Genomic DNA, 22,448 nt, shown 5'->3' with positions numbered 1-22,448 from the left:
CAAGAGGCTCAGGGAATCATTTGGCACTGGCTAACAGGATATTATACCTCTTTTTGACTTTAAAAACAATGTCCTATTGCCCTAAGCAAGCTTCGCCACCTCATTTTAGAGAATAAAGGTAGGAGAAGTTAGATGCTATTTTTTATATCTCATCACTGCTGATTTTAGTTAAACGGGCCATAGATCAGATGAGAACACCAAGAGTAGGTACCTTTGCCTGAATTTTTGCAGAATCAAGACCCTCGTAGAGGAGTAACTATAGTTCCTTAATAGAACCATCTCTAGACTAAATTATAAAGTCAAAAACTGTGCTTTTATCATTCTATCCCCCACCTCATAACCCTACCCCACCACATTTCAACACCCCTTTTTGGCACCAAAATTCCTGTCTGTTAATAATGATTTAAAATAACAATGTGTATCATCTCTCCTGAGAACGTTTGAACTTTAACATGAGACTTTTAATTGACATTCCTTCTACAGCATGGAATATAACTTGAAAGCTAAAATTTCTGATAGTACAGTGAGTGACGCAGGGCTGGAGGTAGGAGGGAACAATGCACTTCTTCCTACCACTTTCCTAAATGAATGCAGCACTTTGAAAATCGCTACCTGCTTTCATGCGAATGAAGCTGACCTAGTGTTGAGTACCATTAATATTAAATATACATATAATACAAAAATATATATATATAAATATACATATAATACAGAGAGATCCAAAGGTACCCATTCAGTCTCCTTTTGGCCAACCTCACCCAAGTTCCAAAGTTGAAAAGCCTTCCCCACTTCCTAGATGAAAAGAAATATACTCCAGGAATTTTTCATAGTGGTTGTAAACCTGTCGTGCTTTTAAACCAAAAACAATGAAGGAATAATTGGAACAGATGGCAGACCTCATGGAGAATACATCCATTGAGAATACAGCTGTTGGAAAAATTTGTGAGATGTTTCTTTTATGATGAATTGACTCTTTACAAAAGATCAGTTGCTATTCAGGAAGATGTTTGTGTGTGTGTGTGTGTGTGAAATATATATATGAAATATATATATATACATTTCAAGTGACATAATAACTTCCAATGTCATTTACTTCATTTAAGCAACAACAACAAAAACTTAAGTTAAAATATATTCAGATATTAAAAATTATCTGTACACTTCTAGTCTTGCCCTGACTAACTCCCTTATGGCTGCAAGCTCTGTCCCATAATCAAAGATTGGCAGAGTCACAACAGAAAATTGAAGACTTTGCTTCTTAGAGACACTCAGGACAACAGCTCTGGAAATGTACCTCCTGAGAGATTTAAAGTAAAACTCTGAGAGAACAAGAGCATTTAAGGTTTGAACAGCTTACCAGGAGGCTGGAAATTATCTTTCTCAGAGACCAACTTTAAACAGAGATCAGATTTTCATATGTCTGAAATGTTTTAGGTATTGCGCAGCCTGGAAGCGGAAGGAAAGCATCAGTCAACATTTACTGAGCACCCACTGTGTATGCTCCTAGGATTATTACTGCAACAACTAACATAAGAATCATTCTTACACTCTTCAAAGCACTTTCATGTACATTAAAGCAAAGTGCTCTTGGTTCACTTAATTGCTCACCTGCTATGGGTATATCAATGGTGCTAATTTTTACACTAGCCATTATTCTGAGGATATTTAAGCAAACAGCCAATATCTTTTAATTTTGTTTTCAATATCCATTTTTTTCACCAAAAATTCATACTCTTGATAAGCCGTAATCTCACTCCAAAGCATTTTGCTCTTCTTTTAAATTTGCTTTTGAAAGCTGACGATTATTTCAGGAAGTCTTACAAGGAAAACTGATAACAAATGACACAAATGTTAACCTTCTGTTTTTCTAACTTAACCATGCCATAGGACATAAGGCTTATGTAGGGGTGGGAGTAATGGTTGGGAACACTGTCGTGAAAACAACACTGAAAAATAAGAAGTCAGGAAACTTGAGTTTGATTCTTGGCTGTGCCAGCAACTATCAGTTTCACTCATACTTTCAGTTCCTAAATTTCTTCCATTCTAAAATGGAATGTGTACTGAACTGTAAGTGGACTGGACTGTATCATTCCTAAGATTTCTTCTAGTCCTAAGATGCCTCATTTATCAATGTGCTTCCACCAAGAAAAACTTTAACATTTGCAAATAGAGAAAACCAGGGTGTATTACTTTTCTACTGAGTAGAAGAAATGCTAACAAGAGTTCTTCACATTCAAGGAGAGATTAATTGAAAGAATCTTACTTTGCCTCTTCCTTTGCATTGATTAACCAAAATCCAGTATTGAGAAGCTATGTCTACAGGTAGATGTTGGCACTTTCCAACCCTTACATAATTAAAAGTTCAATGGCATTACTAGGAGATAGAGAATAAAGAATATTAATAAAGTCCTTGCAAATTTTCCAAACCTACCTGAATTTTGTAGGATATTTGAATTATTCAAAACCTACTCTTAAGTTTATCTTAATAGGTGCATTAATCAGTATGTACTAACCAACATCTGCAAATTTTCAGTGGTTTACACATTCAATGTTAATTTCTTGATCTTGCCACAGTCCAGTGCGGATTGAAAGAGAGACTCTGCTTTCTTTCAATCCTTCTATTCAAAGTTCCTTCTATTCAAGTTCCTTCTATTTTGTGGTTCCATCATTCCTAGTGACTTGAAATCCTTTCCTTCTTGCTATATATTTGGAAAAAGAGAGAGAGCCAAAGATCATGTTGGGAAGACATCGTCTTAGTTCCTATTGGCTAGAAACCAGTCACATAACCACACTGAACTGTAAGGGAGGTGGGAAATGTCTAGTTACTCCCCCTCAGAAGAAGAAATGGCACTGCTGGTCATCCAGCCAAGCCCAGTCACAATATGAGACAACAAAGAGTCTAGAAAAAAGTAAGGTCTAAATAACTGCTAACTTAAAAAATGTAACCACAATACCAATAAATTTGGAAAGTAGAAATGGAGACTTCATTTCTTTATAATTAAAGGGTGACAATCTGCAAGGTGGTCATCCCGTAGGCTGGAAAACATGTGTCCAACCAAGATCAAAGACAGGCACTTTGAAAAAAGAGGGGTTGGGGCAAGAGCTTTATGCCGATTGGGTTGGCTAAACATACATATTACACTGGTTACAGGCGGAGCTATGAATATTTATGAAGATGATCCTGACACATGCATATTGAACAAAAATGCATGTAACATACAATCCTTGTCCACTTCGGGGTAGAGACTTAACATTTAATGGTTTTATAATTAGGTTCTATACGTCAGAATGTCTTGCAGGACACAATGGCATGCAAGGGTACAATCTCTTTAATCCAACCAGAACCAGTCTAAGGTCGGTGGTTTTCTTCTCTGGAGAAAGTTACTGAAATCAGGATCTTGTTTAATGAAAGGTATAGCTGGTGGAACAGGGGCTGGAAGTCAGTGTCTAAGAGTTGGATGAGCTGTAGTTGTTTTAATATTGCTTATCTTGAGGCCAGTGCTTGTTTACCTCCTTGAGAAAAAGAAAAGCCTCATAGCAGTTGGAACATAGTTTATTTTTTAAGTCCAAGGCTGTGTGACTTAACCCTTGTCTGGCATGGCCTTCAGTTCTGTTTATAATTTGATATCTTATTGCCACAAATAGACTGCTCTGTCTGACCTCCCATCCCGGTATGGCTGCAAACTAAGTTCTTAAGGTTTTTCTGGGGTCCCTTTGGTTACAAAAGAGGGTCGTTCCGTCAATGGGGGCTTAGAATTTTATTTTTAGCTTACACAGTGAAATCTCTTGACATGTGAAAAGACTCATAATGACCTCACCAGAAACAAAGACATGTCATAGAATTCCTAGCTTTGCTTCTTCTTATTTAAAAGGAGCCAACAATCGGGGCCAAAGTTAATCTCAACATGTCAGCTATCTTCTTTCCAATTATATAGTGCCTTCAAAATATAGGATTGAACTTTCCTGTCCTTTGCAAGTCAATTTGTGGATTGGGGTCTCACAACAGCCATAACATAGTTATCACTAAGATGATAATTAAGAATACTTCTGGATGTCTTCTTCAACATTTTGGTGACCAATATCCAGATGGTTTTACTTCCAGGTTCTCCTTACCGGGATAAAATTACTATTGCTATTCTTCAACTCCAAGAAGAAGGGAAGCTGCATATGATGAAAGAGAAGTGGTGGCGTGGGAATGGCTGCCCCGAGGAAGACAACAAAGAAGCCAGTGCCCTAGGAGTGGAAAATATTGGAGGCATCTTCATTGTTCTGGCTGCCGGACTGGTCCTTTCTGTATTTGTAGCTATTGGAGAATTCATATACAAATCACGGAAGAATAATGATATTGAACAGGTGAGTCATCTCTTTCTAGGACTGGTTAGTTTATAGTTTGCATTATCTGTCTTAAGTTTGGGGGTTTTAAGGATGTTTGCTCTTTTTCAGTCTATTGAATTAGATGCCCAGAAGAGCCATTTTTGAGTTAGAGCAAAGAGCTATTGAATCCCTGCCAGGTGCTGTGGGCACTGCAGGTCCATCATTTATTAACGACAAGGAAGGGGCTTATATACTAAATCCAATTAGCATTATTTGGAAAGACAGTGCAGAAATTCCAAACTCAGTTAATTTTTGAACTGTTGTTTGTTCGTAAGATAGAAACCCTAGATGGAAAAAGGCAAAACTAAATCCAAAATTGGAAAAGATATAAAAAGATATTTAACAGAAATGTTACCAGCCCTTAAGTATAGATTCTGAGCACATGTACTAATGCAAAACAATTTATATAAATATGTAAAAGTCATACTACGAAATTGAACACTTCTATCAAAGTAAGATTTGTAAAAGGATATATCACCTCAAATTTTTTTTGCCAGGAATGTCATAAACAATACAAAATGAAAATGCAATGTATATGAGACTTTATTTTTCTAAATTGTGTTTGGGATTATAGGACAATTTTAGTAGTTGACCATTTTTGCCTATTACTTTTCTTTTGGAAGGAAATCACACCATTTTTGAAGGAAATCAACTTACACTCTTTTGAAAAAGCTGATTGCGATTTAAGATAATTCCTTCATAACCATGCTAGAATAAACAAAATATAAAGTTTATGGTCATCATAGTGAATCAGGCTCCCCTTTGAATTTTTAAATATTGTTAGAATTTTAAGACTATGACTATTAATGACAGAGCCAGTTTAATGCTCTCCTGTCATCTTGAAAATCTAAATAATTTTTGAACAAAGTGTCCCATATTTTCATTTCGCACTGGACCCTGCAAATTATGTGGCTGGTTCTGATTAATAATCTGGTAATAGATCCACTTTCTTTAAGTGGAAGCCCTCCTTAAGGGCCCGAAACTGGGGATGATTCATTATAACCTGGTTTCACATGAAAATCTTCCCCAGAATTACAAGGCAACTGTGACAACAATGAACACCCCTTTCCAAAGCTCTTGTTATAAGAAGCTGTTTCTTTAATTCAAAGGGAGAATGAACTGATCTGCTTTAACTTTCAATTTGCTCTTGAGGTGTCTTGTTTTATGCAACTAATTTGAAAAATAAAAGCTTGTATATATGATGCTTTAATGTGCTTTTCATAGTTGCCAGCTTCATGTGATGTAAATTTTCATTTAAACATTCATTCTTGCTTCTGATTTATTCATTTTTCTATTTTTTTTCTCATTTCTTTTGCATGCAAGGCTTTTTGTTTCTTTTATGGACTGCAATGTAAGCAAACCCATCCAACCAACTCCACTTCTGGAACCACTTTATCTACGGATTTAGAATGTGGTAAATTAATTCGAGAGGAGAGAGGGATTCGAAAACAGTCCTCAGTTCATACTGTGTAATCAGTTTAAAAAAAAAAAAGTGTGCCCAGTAGAAAATGTTTTTGCTAATTGGTGTTGTTGATATTTGTATTTGCTAAGCATAAATAGCCACAATTCTCTATTCCTTTAGGATAGCAAAACTCATGTATTCTAGACATTGAAATGAATACACTGGAAAGAGACTTGCACTGTATGTTGAAGCAGGGGCATATTAGGGGTATAAAGACTTCTAGAAATGTGTATTTACAGGAATCTTCTCTGTCCCACTCATCATCTTAGTTCTATCTTCATGCATTAAAAATAAGTAACTCTTCCTTCATGAAAAAGGAGATTCAGACTTTCAACAGGGCAAAGCATGGAAACAAGATGCTAATTCTATGGACTTCTTTTCATCTTTGTGAACTTTGTTCCCTCCTCTTTTCTTCTCCCTGTCTCATATATTGTGTAGATCTGCATATTTTCAAACTACCCAAAACCCTTGCCTTTTCAACAGTACACACATAACTCCATAACAATGTTAATTTTTAATTGAAACTGATTCCATGATTTAAAATGTATTATTTACACAAAGACTCAAAAGTGTCTTAGCATTTAAAGATTTAAAAACCGTGATCCACAGAAAGAAAACTAAACTTGAAACCTCTGGTGTCACAGAAGAGCACTAGCTATGTTGAACATCACTCATGGAAACAGAACACAGTCAAGAATAATTCCTGGGCAGAAATTCATTAACCTCAAACTCTCAAATAACATTTACTTGTAGAATTTAACAGTCTTCTGTAGGTTCTGAGTCTCTAAGGAATGGTGATATTTTTCAAGCTACATAGTACTTCTTTGAAGATCCCAGCAAAGTCCTAAGCTATGTACTAATTCATTTCTATTTACCGCTCACTTTGCATTGATGAACATCTTTCTACGAGATGTTATTTCACTTCCTTCCCACTTATCCTAGATAGAGGGGTTGTTCTTGGAACAATCTTTTCTCAACATCACCATTTTCACAGTTATTTCTTTGGATCCATCATTATTATTAATTCATTTAAAGTATTCTGGGGAAAAGGGCAAGAAGGAAAAAATAAAGGAAAGAATGTCCATACACATTAGTTACAGATCTCTGTAGATTCATTTTCCATCTGCATTCAAAGTGCTGTAAATAATTCCCATGCTAACTCAAGCAGGTGACATAAAAAACCTCTTGCACATTTAATTTGTTGTGACAGAGAATATCTGATGATTCCTCACTAGTGAATAAGAGAGTTGAAGGTATGTTTCATCTTTTCTAAATACGGGATCAGTTGGTCTTTATTCTTTTCTTAATGGGATTATCTTTTGACATATCAAGAAATCCCCTAAAGCACATTCCTTGAAGTAGAGATATGCCATCTGTGCAATCATACAGCATTTTACCTTCTCTTTGCTTAGCTTTAAATGCCTCCCAGTTTTGGAAGCCACAGCCTTCTCCAATCAACTGTATATTTCTCCAGTAAAGCATATTCAGGAAAGTTGACTAGTTAACTCTTGTCCTGATTGTTTCTCAGCTTTGCTTCCTTCTTTAAAGAAATGTACTCAGAAGAAAATATCATAAATTACACTAACATTTTTTATTATTATTAAACTAGAAGCAACATACTATTTGTCCCAGGTCAGAGTTCACATTTTCATAATCAATAGAATCAGATGTTGGGGTGAATATGACATTATTCTTAGTTTCATATTTCACGGATTCAGTATATAGAAACCACAAATTTCCTAAGTTTACTCTCCCAAGGACAATTTAATAAACCAAAAATGCTACCAAAAGAGTTCAAGTGTGATTGATGAAGTATTGACAATCAAAATTAACAATAACTGACAAAACTTAACTTTCTGCAGAGACTATTACTTAAAAGTGTAATTCAGAGATTTGGATAAAGAAATGATCTCTTTCAAAAGTTAATATTTCTATACTACTTTAGACTGTATACTACCTAATTCTGATATTTATGTATTATTTTATAGTTTTCAAAATGTTTTCACATACATTACATTTGATCCTTTCAACAATTTAAATTCAGCTTTACTAACAGAGAAGTAGATACCCATCATCGGCCTGTAGTTATAGATTTTAGAAGCAGAAGAAAATTTTCTAAAACAGCCAAACTTAGATTCAGGTTCTAGCAGAGCCACATGCTGAATGACTGCAGGCAAGTTACCAAATTTCTCAGTCTCAATTTCTTAATATGTAGCAGTGGGACAAAATTTCTGGAACACAAAGTTTTGTAGGGGTGTTTTTCAAAATGTGTTCAATTGGCAAATGTTTCTCAAATAGAATTTTCATAGTTAAATAACCCATAGAGCGTCACTCTAAATGTTCCTTTACTACACGCTATCTCAGTGTGCATCACAAGTTTTTGCGCATTGAGAATTTTCAACAAAGTAGAAAAGTATTCAGCACTTCTCAAGCCTATTAGATGGCAGATTTTTTTCCCCACAGCATCTTGACAGACCAGTGTTCCACAGATCATCCTCAAGGGAACACAGGTATGATCATGTGAATCTCGTCCCATAATAGTGTACAAGACATCTTGCATTGTGCTTGGCACATAGTAGCCACTCAATAAATAATTATGTATTCTTTAGAGTAAATTTCTAAGCCTCAATTTTCTTACTTGTAAAATGAAGGTAATATTATGGACTTTATACATTTACTATGATAATTAAATAAAATCATGGCATAGAAAATGAAATAATTAATAAAAGTCGTGTTAATATATATCCGTTAACAACTGTTGGTACCTTCTGGAGAAACTAAGTATTGTTCTCTGGTCACATGGGCAGTAACTAAAATTTATCAAGCATCTTAAAATGGAATCTGGTTTAGAAAATTGGTTTTCTAATTTAGAGGCTCAAGCTCTATCTCTAAGAGCAGTTTTTCTTGTACAAGCATTATAAATCAATGGCAGAGGTCACTGCACTCGGAAGAAGGACCCAAACTGGTAATATGTGAAGATCTATAGTAGAAGCTCTGGACCTCGTCTCCAGAAATTCTAATTTAATTAGTTGGGGCATGACAATGGTAATTTTTTCAGATGCCCAGTTGATTTTAATGTGCTGGAAACGCTGAGAACCACTAAGCTAAAGCACAAACTTATGTATATAATTAGAACTCAATAAATCATTGCTGTTGATTGCTTGATTGATTGCAGAGGTAGAGCCACTAATCCTATGCAGTATGTACAACACATGTTCGGCATTCAATCTGACAGACCCTTTCCACTTAGAATTCAGGAAAAACCTGCACAGCTTTGAGGTGGAAATTTTATGATATTCAATTGATATCATGATTAGTTTTTAAACTATAGAGCTAGATCAACTCAGAATTATCAAGTAGACAGTTTATTGCTCTCTCTGTACCCTTCCTTCCTGGAGAAATCTCGAGTACTTACTTTCTTCACACTCTTTTTTTTTTTTTTTTTTGAGATGGAGTCTTTCTCTGTCGCCCAGGCTGGAGTGCAGTCACGCCATCTTGGCTCACTGCAACCTCTGCCTCCTGGGTTCAAGCAATTCTCTTGCCTCAGCCTCCTGAGTAGCTGGGATTGCAGGCGTGCACCATCACGCCTGGCTAATTTTTGTATTTTTAGTAGAGACAGGAGTTTCGCCATGTTGGCCAAGCTGGTCTCAAACTCCTGACCTCAGGTGATCCACCCGCCTCGGCCCCCCAAAGTGCTGAGATTACAGCCATAAGCCTCCGCGCCCAGCCCACACTCTTCTCTTTCTCCCTTTATACTGATTCTCAACCAGTTCTTGCCATCACGTCAATGGATGCTAAGACCACAGTGACCCGACCAGGAACCACTGCATTTCAAGCGAACTGTAGAACAAAAGACTTGAATATGAAAGGAAAAAAAAATTTTTTTTCAAGCTTTATGTTTACATTATTAGTTCTCCTACTTTGGTGTAAATCAGAACCACCTGGGGAAATTATCCAAACTGCTGTTTACAGGCTCTACCTCTCGACCTTTCTCCTCAGTAGGAAGAGTCCAGGAATCTGCATTTACAATGAAGCCTGAAAGTGAATGACTAAAACTAGTTGTATACATTAGTTTTCATAAAAATTAGCTTGAACGTAGCAGTTTTTTCCCAAATTAAGTAACATACATGATTCCTTCTTAAAAGGATCTCCAATACAAAGGTGTTTTTATTTTTACTTTTTTAAATAGCTTTTCTTCCATTTTTTTCCCCAACAATCCTAACGGTAGTTGCATTATTTAAAAGTAGATAGTAAACATGAGTTTTTATTAAAACTAGCTTGAATATAGTGGTTTTACTAGTTTTATTTCAGATTAGCTGTTGAGCATGAGTTTTTGTTAAATAATAACAGATTGTCTGTGGATTATACTTTGAAAAATACTGTTTAAGCTTAGGAGAGAGCGGGGAGGCATTAAAAGATTGAACAAGTGGCTGGTAGTGGTGGCTCACACCTGTAAGCCCAGGAGTTCAAGACCAGCCTGGGCAACATGGTGGGACCTCATCTCTATAAATCAATAAACAAACAAACAAAGACTGAACAAATGCATCAACAGCAATGAAACATAGTGTTGCCTAATTTGTTTCCTAATAAGTTTGCTTCTAACCTAATGAAATAAGGGGAAAAAAATTAAGCTTTATATTTTACTTTGTTTTAAACTAAAATTATAAATTGAATTATTTTAGAGAGTTTTTCAAGCAAAATTGGAGCTATTTAAGGAATACATGGTGGGTAGGAATCTTGCCGTTGGGAAAATCAGCTGGATCTTATGATTATAAACCTATCCAAGGAAAATTATTTCCAAATACCTCACTGCATTTGACTGGTATTATATTATGTTCTGTATGAGCCATCTGTGGCAATGCAGTACTACAATGAATCCCAATTAGTTTCCAAGCACATGACCCTTATACCACAAGGTCTATTTCCTACTAAGCAATTTAGAGAGTCTGAACAGCCTTTAACAGCAAAAGGAAAGCAAAGCATTCTTACTTATTAAACTATTTTCTGAACATCTAACAGTGCCAAATGGTATTATTAATTAACCCTTGCAGATAATAAAAAAAAATTCTGCTTGATGCTGCAGTTTTAACTTGCCTTTAGGAAACATCTCATTATGCTTCTCACAGTTATGGAATTTTATGTCCATATGCACAAGCATTTTAAAATCATTTTTGCTTTTTCTGAGAAAATCATTTTTGCTTTTTCTAAGAAAATCAAATTTTCTTAGAAAATTTTGCAAATTTTCTAAGAATTTCTATTTGCAAAGATATGAACATCCTTGTGATAGAAAGTCAACATTACAAATGCAGTGTGTGAATTTGAAACCCTGCAGAATTTGAACTTTGTTGTTGTCAGCCCAAATACGGCTAATGGCCCAAAGTACACAACAATGTGTGTCCATGTTGCAATGCATACATCCAGATAGACACAAAAATGAGTAAGACCTGGATGATGGAATAAAGTTACTGTATTTCCCCCCTAGCAACTAAAATATTTTAATTTAACTTGACCAGAATTGTCTTTCTCCCCAGTTTTTCAACTGGAGGGTTTAGACTTAAAATATTCAAATATTCTGATTTTTCAACCTAAGACATGAAAGCAGTCCTGATCAGTTTACCAGCCACAAGAACCAAGAAATTACTGTCATTTGATAACCCACTCAACCTTGGTATTTATCTTTCCTCAGTGTTCCTTGGCATATTATCAGATGCTTCCAAGAGTCTTCAGTTCTATTTCTCTGGAGTCTGATCAACTTATTTAGCAAGTGATTTGCAAAAGTCTCTTTAATTAGGTTATTTTTGTAATTGTGCAAAGAGGTTTTCCTTTGCCTGAAAACTCAAACATTCATTAATTATTAGAAAAGCCAGGAAGCAATTAACATCAATTTAGAAATAACGTTTCTAATGTACAAGTTGATGTTGTCTTATCAACCAAACGAACTCTGAACGATGGGCATGGCCCAATAGACAGGTGACTTGGGAATCACATGCCAAGAACTCAGGTTTCCACACCACTGCTAAAGGGCTGTGTGTCTTTGGGCAAGTCATTTTACTTCCCTCAACCTCAGTTTCTTCATCTGTGGAATGAGGAGGTTGCATTTGAAGTTCTCTGCATTGAAGTCAAACAATATTGTTTGACTCTAGTAGAAAATAGGAAGGAAATAAAAACAAAAAAACATAGAAGCAGTGATAAAAAGAGATTTTTGTTTCTACATTTCTTTATATGGTTATGTGTCTCTCTTGGACACATGAAATTCTTATTGCTGTCAGAATGACTGTGTCCTGCCAGTACTTCAAGGCAGAAAGGCCTCCCCTGGATATAGAGAAAATGGCCCCACTAGCCATCATGACATCAAGAAGCAAGAAGGTTCCCATCCAATGAATCATAAGCAAATCATTACAGACAGAGTGAATTTTACAGAAGTAGAATTGTTCTTGACCTTAATGAGCCTACAGACCAGGTAAAACAAAACAAAAAAGAGATACATACCTAGGAAGCTATTTGAAGCTGTAGAAATGAATACACATTCACAATTCACAAAAGAGGATGACAAATGAGACTGGACCTCATAGGAAGACTCTCTCTATTCTGTAAGTGTAACTTAGTGTTTCTTCTAAAGACAGACAAGGAGAAATAAAGAAAGAGGACAGAGTGCATTTATTTTCTATTGTTTTTATCCCTACCCTTCTTCCTACCATCAAGTATGGGAGTTTTTATATGAACTGTTCTCAAACTAAAAATGAGTTAAACTTTTAGCTTTTGAGATGTTAAGTAGTCCTTGCAGATTTGTAGCACAGAGAAAAATCTTGGAAACCATGGTTTTTAATTGCAAGATCCAGATGTTTCATTGAATATGTAAGTTGTTATAATTCAAAAAAGTTTATCTATAATTGGCCAGAGCCAAAACCCAAAAGGCTAAGGTTGGAGAAACAGAGATGATGATATTTTACTACCTGATTTACCTACCCCAGACCAGATTCTGACCATGAGGAAAGAGAAAATTGGAGGAAAGTCACAAAGGTTAGATACTACCTTAATCTCTGTGAGGAGGCTATTCCTAAACCACTTACCATCTCTGAGCCAAGTTCACACTTGGGAAGATGAAGAAGAATAGAAACCACAGAAAAATTAAAAGGGAATCCTGGACAGAAAATGCCATTTTTACTTCACAGGGTGAAGGGCCAGGAGGTGATAAGACTTGTAGAGACATTTTGTATGCCACTGTCTCCTGAATGGCAGAATAACAGCATGTAGGCAGTGAAGCTATGGAATGTTTCATACATAGTGTCTTCCTCAATCTCAGAGAAAGCAGGGAAAACAGCCAAAAATCCATGGCTCTTCTCACCCAAGAGGCATGTGTGGAAGGGCTGAGAGAACCAGTGGACTGGAAGACTTGAGGTTAGAGCAGGAAAGACACAGAGGGTGTGGATGTGACACAGAGACCACAGTGGGACCATGGTCATCTCAGAGGGCACAGCAGAGACAGAAATCAGTGTCCATGACCTAGTAGGATGTCACATCCCCATGGAAGACAAAAGGACAGAGGGTGGCCTTGGACTAGCTGATCCTGGGCCCTCTAGACACTTCTCCTTATCCCAGCTGACCCTTGGAAAGCAGAGAAGAGAGAAGGAATGTGGAGAGAGGCTTGCATTCACTAAGACATTAACGAAAAGAAAGCATTTTAAACCAAAGGTGAATTAATTACCTTGAGTTGATAAGACACACTAGCAGATGGGAAACCTCTAAGCTAAGGTGAGTTCTATTTTTTTAAATAGTATCATGTAATTTGTTTGCAAATCCAAGTTTGTAGCTTGAGAAAAATGCATTCCCACTACCATAGGCATAAACTGGTACCCCGAAAACTATGCATGTAGTGCATACGTGCACTGTGGACAACTAACACCCTACACATAATGGTCAGTTTAGCTTAAAGGTAGGGCCCTGAAAGCTATGCGTGTAGTGCATACCTGCACTGTGGACAACTAACACCCTACACATCACGATCAGTTTAGCTTAAAGGTAGTGCCATTCCCTGTAGAGAAAGGGCATGCAAAGAATTTCTTGGAAGTTTATTTTATGGCCCTAATTTAGCCTCTGAAATGCAATAAAACAAAAACAAAAAACAAAAAAATCAAGCCTTTTCCATGAGGTGAGGGAAAGCCAATCCATGCAGAATCCTCTCAGGCCTTCAGTGCAGGAAGCCAGAGAGAAGCTAGAGGGCCAAGGCACAAAGCCACACTGGCCTCTGACAATGACTCTGAAGAGGAGAAAGGCACTGTGTGGTTTGGATTGAAGGACAAACCCACATTTCTGCCACTTTTAAGCAAGGAGAGCTGCTTACTTCCAGGTATACAAGGCCCACTGGAAGCTTATCCTCACTGCAGGAATATCTCTCTGTTCTCTGCTCATAGCACTGGACTGGGCCATGTTTCATGCTCCCTTTTATACCATCAGCTATTCATGTGTCCTTTCTAGGGCAGGAAAATGTTTTAGCTGCTCTGGAGCACCCTTGGGAGGCCATGGGAGTCTCAGAGGACAGTTTCAGGCTGGCCTGATGGCATACCCCACTGACACTTCTCTGCTCCATTAACTGCCTCCTCTGAATGCCTGAGACAGAGACTGGGCTATGGTTTCCCTGTGTTCTCAGGTCCCCACACCTATCAGGCTGCATGGGAGTTTGCCCCCAGAGAAGGCAGAGGAGGTGCCCCTCCTCAGATCTCCCTTGGCATCTAGGCTTTGGTCAAGATTCTCACATCACCTGATTGAACTTTTCTCCTTGAGAGCAGCTACAAGACAACCCTTTCTTTACACTCCATCCTCAGTCCTATAGGCTGAGTCCTGAAGCCTCTAAGCTTGATATTTAATGTCAAACTTTTACAATTCAAAGTACCTGCCTTTTCCTTGTTTCAAACACCTGACTGTTGTAATTAATAGCTTCAAAGACTGCAGCGTCTTCTACAGATCCACAAAAGTCCATTTAAAAAGCTCAAAGCTCCAAATTTGAGTCTTTTTTCTTTCTATATCATCCCTACCCTGAAGATAATGCATATAAAAGCACTTGCTGTAACTTGAAAAGTGAGAAAAAGGACTGGGATTCAGAAGAACTGGAAAAAAGCACACAGAATAATATCAAAATATTACAGGGCCTCAATGTTAACTCCACTTTTCAAAGTTTTCCATGACATTATCCCTAATGTTAGAGGAGGATGAACTTACACATCCCCTACTTGTCAGGAATTTGCACTGGGTAGCCCTGCGTGGCCACCCCATGTGCAAAATTTTTTAAGGATCATTTTTTTAAAATTAAGAATCCATATGGATTGTACATGCCATTTAAAAATAGACTATTTTTCTGTTGAGAGAATAAGGTTTCTAAATGAAATCTTTAAATAAAGATGAACAACAGGAGGAAGACACTTGTGTATCTGATGTCATGGAGTAACCCTGTGACCCTCATAGGTATATTTTTATGGTTTAAAGAGCTCATTTAGGAGAACAAGGAATTCTAGGGCATGCGTTCATGCAAACAGAGAAACTTAAATCTAGGATCCGAGATGGTAAGGATGTTGGCATCAGGTCCCAAGTGTGGGAACAAAAATTAAATAGAGCAGAAGAGACAACATGGAGGTAATGAAAACATGACATTAACAAACACGGGAAAAAGGAGTTCATGAAGTCTACATGCTGTAGCCAAAGGAAAGGAAGACAGGGGCTTTCGAGAGTCATTTCCCATGGGGAGCCAGTTTAAAGCTTTAAAGGTGCAAGAAAACGGGCCAGGCAAGACGTGGCTGCTGGGTCACAGGTGGAGATTAGTATGGGCGACCACACTTGTACATTTTATTTCAGTGGCTAGGCTTCCTTCACCCCAACATTCTTTACACGGACCCAGGAGATGAGAATCAGCTTTCTCATTAGCTCTCAGGCACAAATCAACATAACCACTATTCTAAAAGCTAATACGGTGATCAACACTCAACCTCTAGGATTCACTTTTTTTAAATTCCAAGGATGGGTGCATAAAAGATGGCCCATGGGTTGTGAATGCGCTCAGAAAATGGATCAAACCACAGGAAATGCTGCCCAAATCCTCAGTTCTGGAATGCAAAAACTTCCCACAAGGATAGTACACATAAAACTACTCCAAAAATCTCCTTCCACCTGCCTTCACATTATTAGTGAGAGATGATTAAAGCCTGACCTCTGCTCTTAGATCATTAATTCTCTTGGAAGGGAGTGAAATCTGTGGACAGATAGGTGACCAGACTGTACAAGTCTCTATGTTGCAAATCCCTAAATACAATTCTTCTGTTCCTATTCCTTAAAAACTTTCCTGACTGTATCCGCAAACCATCCTAGGTTTGCTCCTACACTAGAGCTTAGAGTTAAAAAATGTTAAGGAAGTGAAGTTTTTGTCCTTCTTTAAAAAATATAATCATTGAGATACTGGCTCCACAGAACTACAGCAGGAATTTGACCAAGACAAAAAAAAATAGTAATAATAATCCCATTATTTTTCAGGAAACTATTTCTTTAATAGTCTACATTTTACTGAAATTGTCTTTATAAAAATACTCCAAATCATAGCTTGCTTTCAACTTATGGTAGGTCTATACATAAAATGCAAGGTTTTACATCTATACAATGACAATAATATCCTCTTTCTTCCTTTTTCCTACATCCTTTTTCTTCCATGTGTAATGTGAAAATTTATCAGACTGTGTCACAGAGCACTTCAAGTGCCTTTGAATAAGGAGCCTATTAAAGGGAGAAACCTATACAAAATGTAAGATTTGTATTGTATTATTGGCTAGGCCAGAGCTTCTGAAAAATAATTCCTCAGAAAAATCCTCAAGGGTATAAGCATCCAAAGCAGTTCTCTGAAATGTTTACCTATACCTACCAATTAATGAAAGACGTGAATGTATAAATGCTAAATGTACAATGAGAAATCAATCTAACATTCACAATCTGATGTCAAGTTTGCAACCAGTATGAAAGCCAATTCCATATAGTCTAGTTTTTTGAATACTGCAAACTCAAATCCAATTCTTGCCCAGAGCTTTATCTATAACTTAAAAAAATTGTTATTTTCCCCTGAATCATTCTTCGTGAGGCAGAGTATTTTAGGTACAAAACAAATAGAACTTTATTAGTCCCTCCCACCCCATCCAGGGCAACATTTGCAACGGAAGGATAAAGGTGTAAAGAGAAGATATAATTTATATTCAGGCTCACACAAGCATCAAGAAATCAAATATTTGAGGTTAATTCAAAGGAGGTGCCATGAAGCCAGCAATTAAAAAAGAAACAAACCAAAAGGGAAGGTAAAAGAAAGCAAAGAAGACAGAATATGAAAGAAAAGGGGCTCCTTAGGGACACACCACAAGCATGGAGGAATCAGAGAAGAGAAATAACTTTCTGCAAAACTGAAATAAACAAGCAAATCTCTCTCCTTCTAAAGCCAAGAGTTTTAGTTGAAGTTTCTATTTCAATCTCTACTAGACTAACTTGTATTTCTCCATTTCCTTTCCTCTAAAGGAAAGGTCACACACACACACACACACACCCACACACACTCTACGTTATTTTTGGATAATGTCAGAAACAGCATAAACGGCAAGAACATACTTTATTACTATAAATTCATTTGTAAATGAATTTTTCTATCAGACATTATTATAAAGGTTCATTTATTAATAGATGGTTCATAAGCACAGAAATGGAATTTTTAAATTGCCGGGGACTGTAGTGAGTTTTTATTTCCTTCTGATGTTGGAGTGCCTATGTATAAAGCACAATACAAGTTGTCATAATGCCTACAACTACATAGACACAGAAACATGGACTGGGAAAAAGAAGTGGTAATAGGCATTGAAAATTTATGTTTTAAACACCTATGGGAACTATTTTAACTAAAACACTAATATAAGCAACCCAAAGGAATTGCTGCACAGATGTGCATCAGATGGCTCAAATTAAAGAACCATCAACCTTTTCATTGTATCTCTCCCACAAAAAAAAAAAAAAAAAAAAAAAGACCGTGAGTGCAATGAATGGCATAGAGTTAAAATATATACTATGGTATATAAAACTTTATTTTAAAGAAAGAGCATACTTAAAATATGCCACCCATTGGACTGTTTTGCATATAACAGTACATTGAATTATCATAATAGCTCTATGAAAATGATTCTACTATTGTCTCACTTTATACCTAAGGAAACTGAGTCCAAGAGAAAATAAATACCTTGCCCAGTGTAACCCGGCTACTAGGAAGTATAGCTGAAATTAAAACTCATTCTGATACCAGGCACCAATTCTAAACTGTAATTAAAAGTCACTTGTAGGCTGGACACGGTGGCTTACGCCTGTAATCCCAGCACTTTGCGAGGCCAAGGGGGGTGGATCATGAGGTCAGGAGATCAAGACCATCCTGGCCAACGTGGTGAAACCACATCTCTACTAAAAATACAAAAATTAGCCGCGTGTGGTGGCGCGCACCTGTAGTCCCAGCTACTCGGGAGGCTGAGGCAGGAGAATCGCTTGAACACAAGAGGCAGAAGTTGCAGTGAGCCAAGTTGGCACCACTGCACTCCAGCCTGGTGACAGAGTGAGACTCTGTCAAAAAAAAAAAAAAAAAATCAAGTGCAAGTGTAGATTTATTAGAAATGTGAACTCCATCACATTTTTAATCCAGGCCCCAGATCCAGGCTACTGGAGGACTTTCCAGTATGCAAAGTACCAGAAAATACTACCTGAGTATCCCGCCTCCTTTTGCAGTACGTCTTGAGTAAGGCAGCTAGCTGAATGCCATTATGTTTGATACTTTCTCATGAAAGTAGGATTTAGGAATTTAAACCAACATATTTTAAAATAATGTTTCTATGGCTCTGTGAATATGAAAAACCCAAGCCTACAAACAGAAGTTTTAGAAAGCTACTGTCATTTTGGTCCCAGTTCAGAAGCTCAATCTTTATATGTATCCTTAATTCTGAGATCATAAAAGGCAAATTAATTAATGAATATGAGCCCCTCCCAAGCCACTCTGGGCTGAAAGATGACCTTCACAATTTCATTTCCTGTGGATCCAAGAATGTGTGGTTTACTCGAGCTCATGGCTGGGAGAGGCCTTAAAGGTCACCTTTCCTTGTGACTACAGCAAAAACTTGGAGGCAGAAAGGTCAGCCCCAATATCTTGCCATTTTCTTTTCAACAGTCAGAGACAAAGTGAGAATCAAAAAGAAATCATTGTTTGCAACCAAAGACCAAGAAAGCCGCCCACTGATAAAACTATGTTTATATTTGCTCTCACACAAGCAGCAAGAAATAAATACTTGGAGTTAGTCAAGAGTAAAGATGTTTGTTGTACTTTAAGGCAGTCTAAAATCTGGGGGAGGAGTTCCTTTTTTGAAAAAATAAACTTAGTTGAAACAGATTGTCAGGTAATATCTATGACCACTCTTCTACCCAAAATAGGGAAAAGAGGTTTCAATGAGACCTTCCTCTGTGTGTGTCAAGTCACAGTCAGAGATTCATTTGGGCGATTTCAATGTAAAATGAAATGACATGCCTAAAATCAAATGCTTGAGAGTTCAAGTAAAGCAGAAAGATTGGAATTTCTTAACATAATGGTTTTTGGGAAAATTCACAAAAAGCTATCTATAGTGATAAAAAATATTTTTAAAAGGTAATGTGTAGATGATTTCTCATGAAAGCTCTTGGTTTGGGCAGTCCAGATACATTGAGTTCAAATGCAAGCTCTTTTTCTTGGGTAAGTTACTTAATGTCTCCAATAGTAAATTTCCCCATCTATATAAAGGGTATAATATGTAATAAAGTTTGCAAACTTCTTGACACTCTTTTCTTTCCTCCTTTCGTTCCTTCCATTTTAATGCCAAAAATATTTCTTCCATTGAAATAAATTTCTGAGCAAAGTTTGCAAAACTCTTGATACAATACTATATATCACAATTACACTATAAAATATTAATTTGCTCTTAGTAGCAACACACAAGCTTTATATGGTGTAATGTTAACAAATTATTATATTTCATTCATGATATACAGACATGATGTTTTGACTTACAATTTTTTGACTTTGCAGTGGAACGGAAGTGATACACAGACTAGACAAACCATACTTTAAGTGCCCATACAACCATTCTGTGTTTTACTTTCAGCACGGTATTCAATAAACAAATTATATGACAGAGTCAACACTGTATTATAAAATGGGCTGGATAGATAATTTTGCCCAACTGTAGGCTAGTGTAAGTGTTCCATGAGTGTATAAGGTAAGCTAGGCTAAACTGTAAGTTAGGTGTATTAAATGCAATTTCTCCTTAATATCTTCAGCATACATTGTGTGTATTGGGACACAACCCCATAGTAAGTGAGAAGCATCTGTACTTGCTATAACATTTTTAAAGTATAGTTCATAAATAACTTTCTGACGTTTTTCTTTGTGTGGCATGACACCCCTCCCAATTCACTGAAGCCACAACTTACTGTTTGAAAGAAAATTAGCACACATGACATGAGTTTTTATGTTTCTGTATTACAGGAAAATGGAAGTGAAATTCAAATCCTATAAACACTTATGCTTAAAAGAGATAAAAAGTTTTATTCAAAGAACCAGTTTTTTAAGAGACGTACATCTGATAGGCCAATAGTTTACACCTAGAACCTAAATTCTAGGCCTGGTTTTGAAATCAAGTAGAAAAAATTTAAAAATAGAAAAATTAAAACTACTACTTCTCTAAACTACATCAAGTTATTTTTGGAACAAAACGAACATTTTCAAATACACATGTTGCACGCTGATACACAAGAAACACACTAGATGTTTAGTACTTTGCAAACATAGAACACAAATTTCTTCCCATAAGGCAGTTACAACTTAGACACATTACCTGGTGGCACACCGTCATTTGACTTTCAACCATATCCATTTTGGGTGCTAAGGTTAAAAAAGTATGCTTGCACTTCTGTAACCTTTACCAAAGGCTATGGTTTTTAGAGGATTTTTTTTTATTGTGGTAAAAACACTTGAGATCTAACCGCTTAAAAATGTCTAAGTGTTCAAGACGATATTAACTATAGGCACAATGTTGTACAGAAGATCTCCAGAACTTATTTATCTTGCATAATTGAAACTTTATATCCCCTTGAGCAGCAACTGCCCCCATTTCCCTTCCTCCCAGCCTTTGGCAACTACCATTCTCCTCTCTGTTTTCATGACTTTGACTATTTTAGATGTTTCATATAAGTGGAATCATGCTGCCTTTGTCCTCCTGTGCTGGCTTATATCACTAGAGGATGTTTTAAGAGTGACCTCATCAAAAAGAAAACTACTTTTTAGAAATTTCTCTAACCAGGACATTATAGAAATTTCTCTGAGCAGGAATTTTTCACTCAAAGGTCTTATCTTGGCTAGAAAAATGACAGCAAATTATGTTTATTGGTCCATTTATGTACTATGCATGTGAACAGATATAGCATAATTGCAATGCAGATTATATATATTGTCTGTATATGTAGAACATTTTTCAACCATAATTCCGTTTTCCATTTTCTTTTGTATTATGCCATCGTTTTTGCTGTGAAGTTCAGTACCACATTATTTTTCATTTCGACCACAGCTGCATCATTGCTGCTGCCAGAATCTCTGTTTTTTGGAGAAAATGTACAATTTAAAATTGTTTTTTTTTCTTTTTTTTTATCAGAAAGGAAAGTCATCAAGAATTAGATTTTATTTTAGGAACAAAGTAAGGTTTCATGGGAGAAAAAAACAAAGCCTTGGTGTAGAGAAGGTTTGTTCATTTTCTATAGCATTACTGAAGTGTCCGTATGCCTTGATAATCCTATCAATGTTTGGATCATCTCAGTGGGGGAAATGACTTAATTTAACTCTATTTTGGTGTCTCAGCAAAGGTAAGTTGTCTATTTTGAGAGCCCTGAGTTTGCTTTAACTGGGTAGTTTTATACTACTGCATTTGCGAATGAAATCCCAAAGTTTGCCCAGCTAACTTGCCATCTCAGTTTCCCCGATTAGAAAAGGTGGGTGGCCAGCGGGTGGAGGAGGAGGTGATGGGAACTGGCCAATTGTGACAGAGCTGCCTTCAAGCCAATATCTTGTGTTCATAAATACCTAGGCAAGAGGCAGGTCAACGGCACATGAGATAGGCTTAATTAAGCTGATGGTCTGTATCTCATGTTCCCTAGTGTCTCTCTTTCAACGCTATCATGGAAGAACTGGGAATCTCACTGAAGAATCAGAAAAAAATAAAGAAAAAGTCAAGAACTAAGGGGAAATCTTCCTTCACAAGTATCCTTACTTGTCATCAGAGACGAACTCAGAGAAAAGAGACTGTGGCATGATCCAAGGAAACGCCTGTAGGAAGAAAAAGGATGCATTCCCTACAGATTTTTGGAGAAAGGATTTCTGAGGAGTGTGTGATGTGTTTCCATATATCTATATCCATAACTCTGATTATGAATACAGATATAAGAAATACAAAAGTTTAAAAAGCTCACATAGATATGACTTGGGAAGTGACACCAGTTCTTTTAAAATAAATTTGTATGCTCACTTATTTTGCATTTTTTCTTT

The 22,448-nt window shown here is 36.7% G+C and overlaps 2 protein-coding genes across 13 annotated transcripts in view; one reads left to right on the top strand and one right to left on the bottom strand.

Moving 5' to 3' along the window:
* GRIK1 (glutamate ionotropic receptor kainate type subunit 1) overlaps positions 1-22,431 on the top strand; it is a 377,043-nt gene extending 354,612 nt beyond the window's left edge. For 2 of the 7 annotated variants that reach the window (XM_009424876.4, XM_009424433.4), the window contains 3 exons: positions 4,103-4,353; positions 21,562-21,648; positions 22,061-22,431. In XM_009424876.4, coding sequence (XP_009423151.1) covers positions 4,103-4,353; positions 21,562-21,648; positions 22,061-22,216 — 494 coding nt within the window. In that variant the 3' untranslated portion in view covers positions 22,217-22,431. 7 annotated transcript variants of the gene reach the window in all.
* Positions 1-22,448, bottom strand: part of BACH1 (BTB domain and CNC homolog 1) — a 451,645-nt gene that overhangs the window by 191,063 nt on the left and 238,134 nt on the right. The window lies entirely within an intron of this gene.

This window comes from Pan troglodytes, chromosome 22 (genome assembly GCF_028858775.2).
Source record: "Pan troglodytes isolate AG18354 chromosome 22, NHGRI_mPanTro3-v2.0_pri, whole genome shotgun sequence".
NCBI classification, from domain to species: domain Eukaryota; kingdom Metazoa; phylum Chordata; class Mammalia; order Primates; family Hominidae; genus Pan; species Pan troglodytes.
Note: the sequence above shows the minus strand (reverse complement) of the source record. Positions and strands in the feature narration are given on the sequence as shown.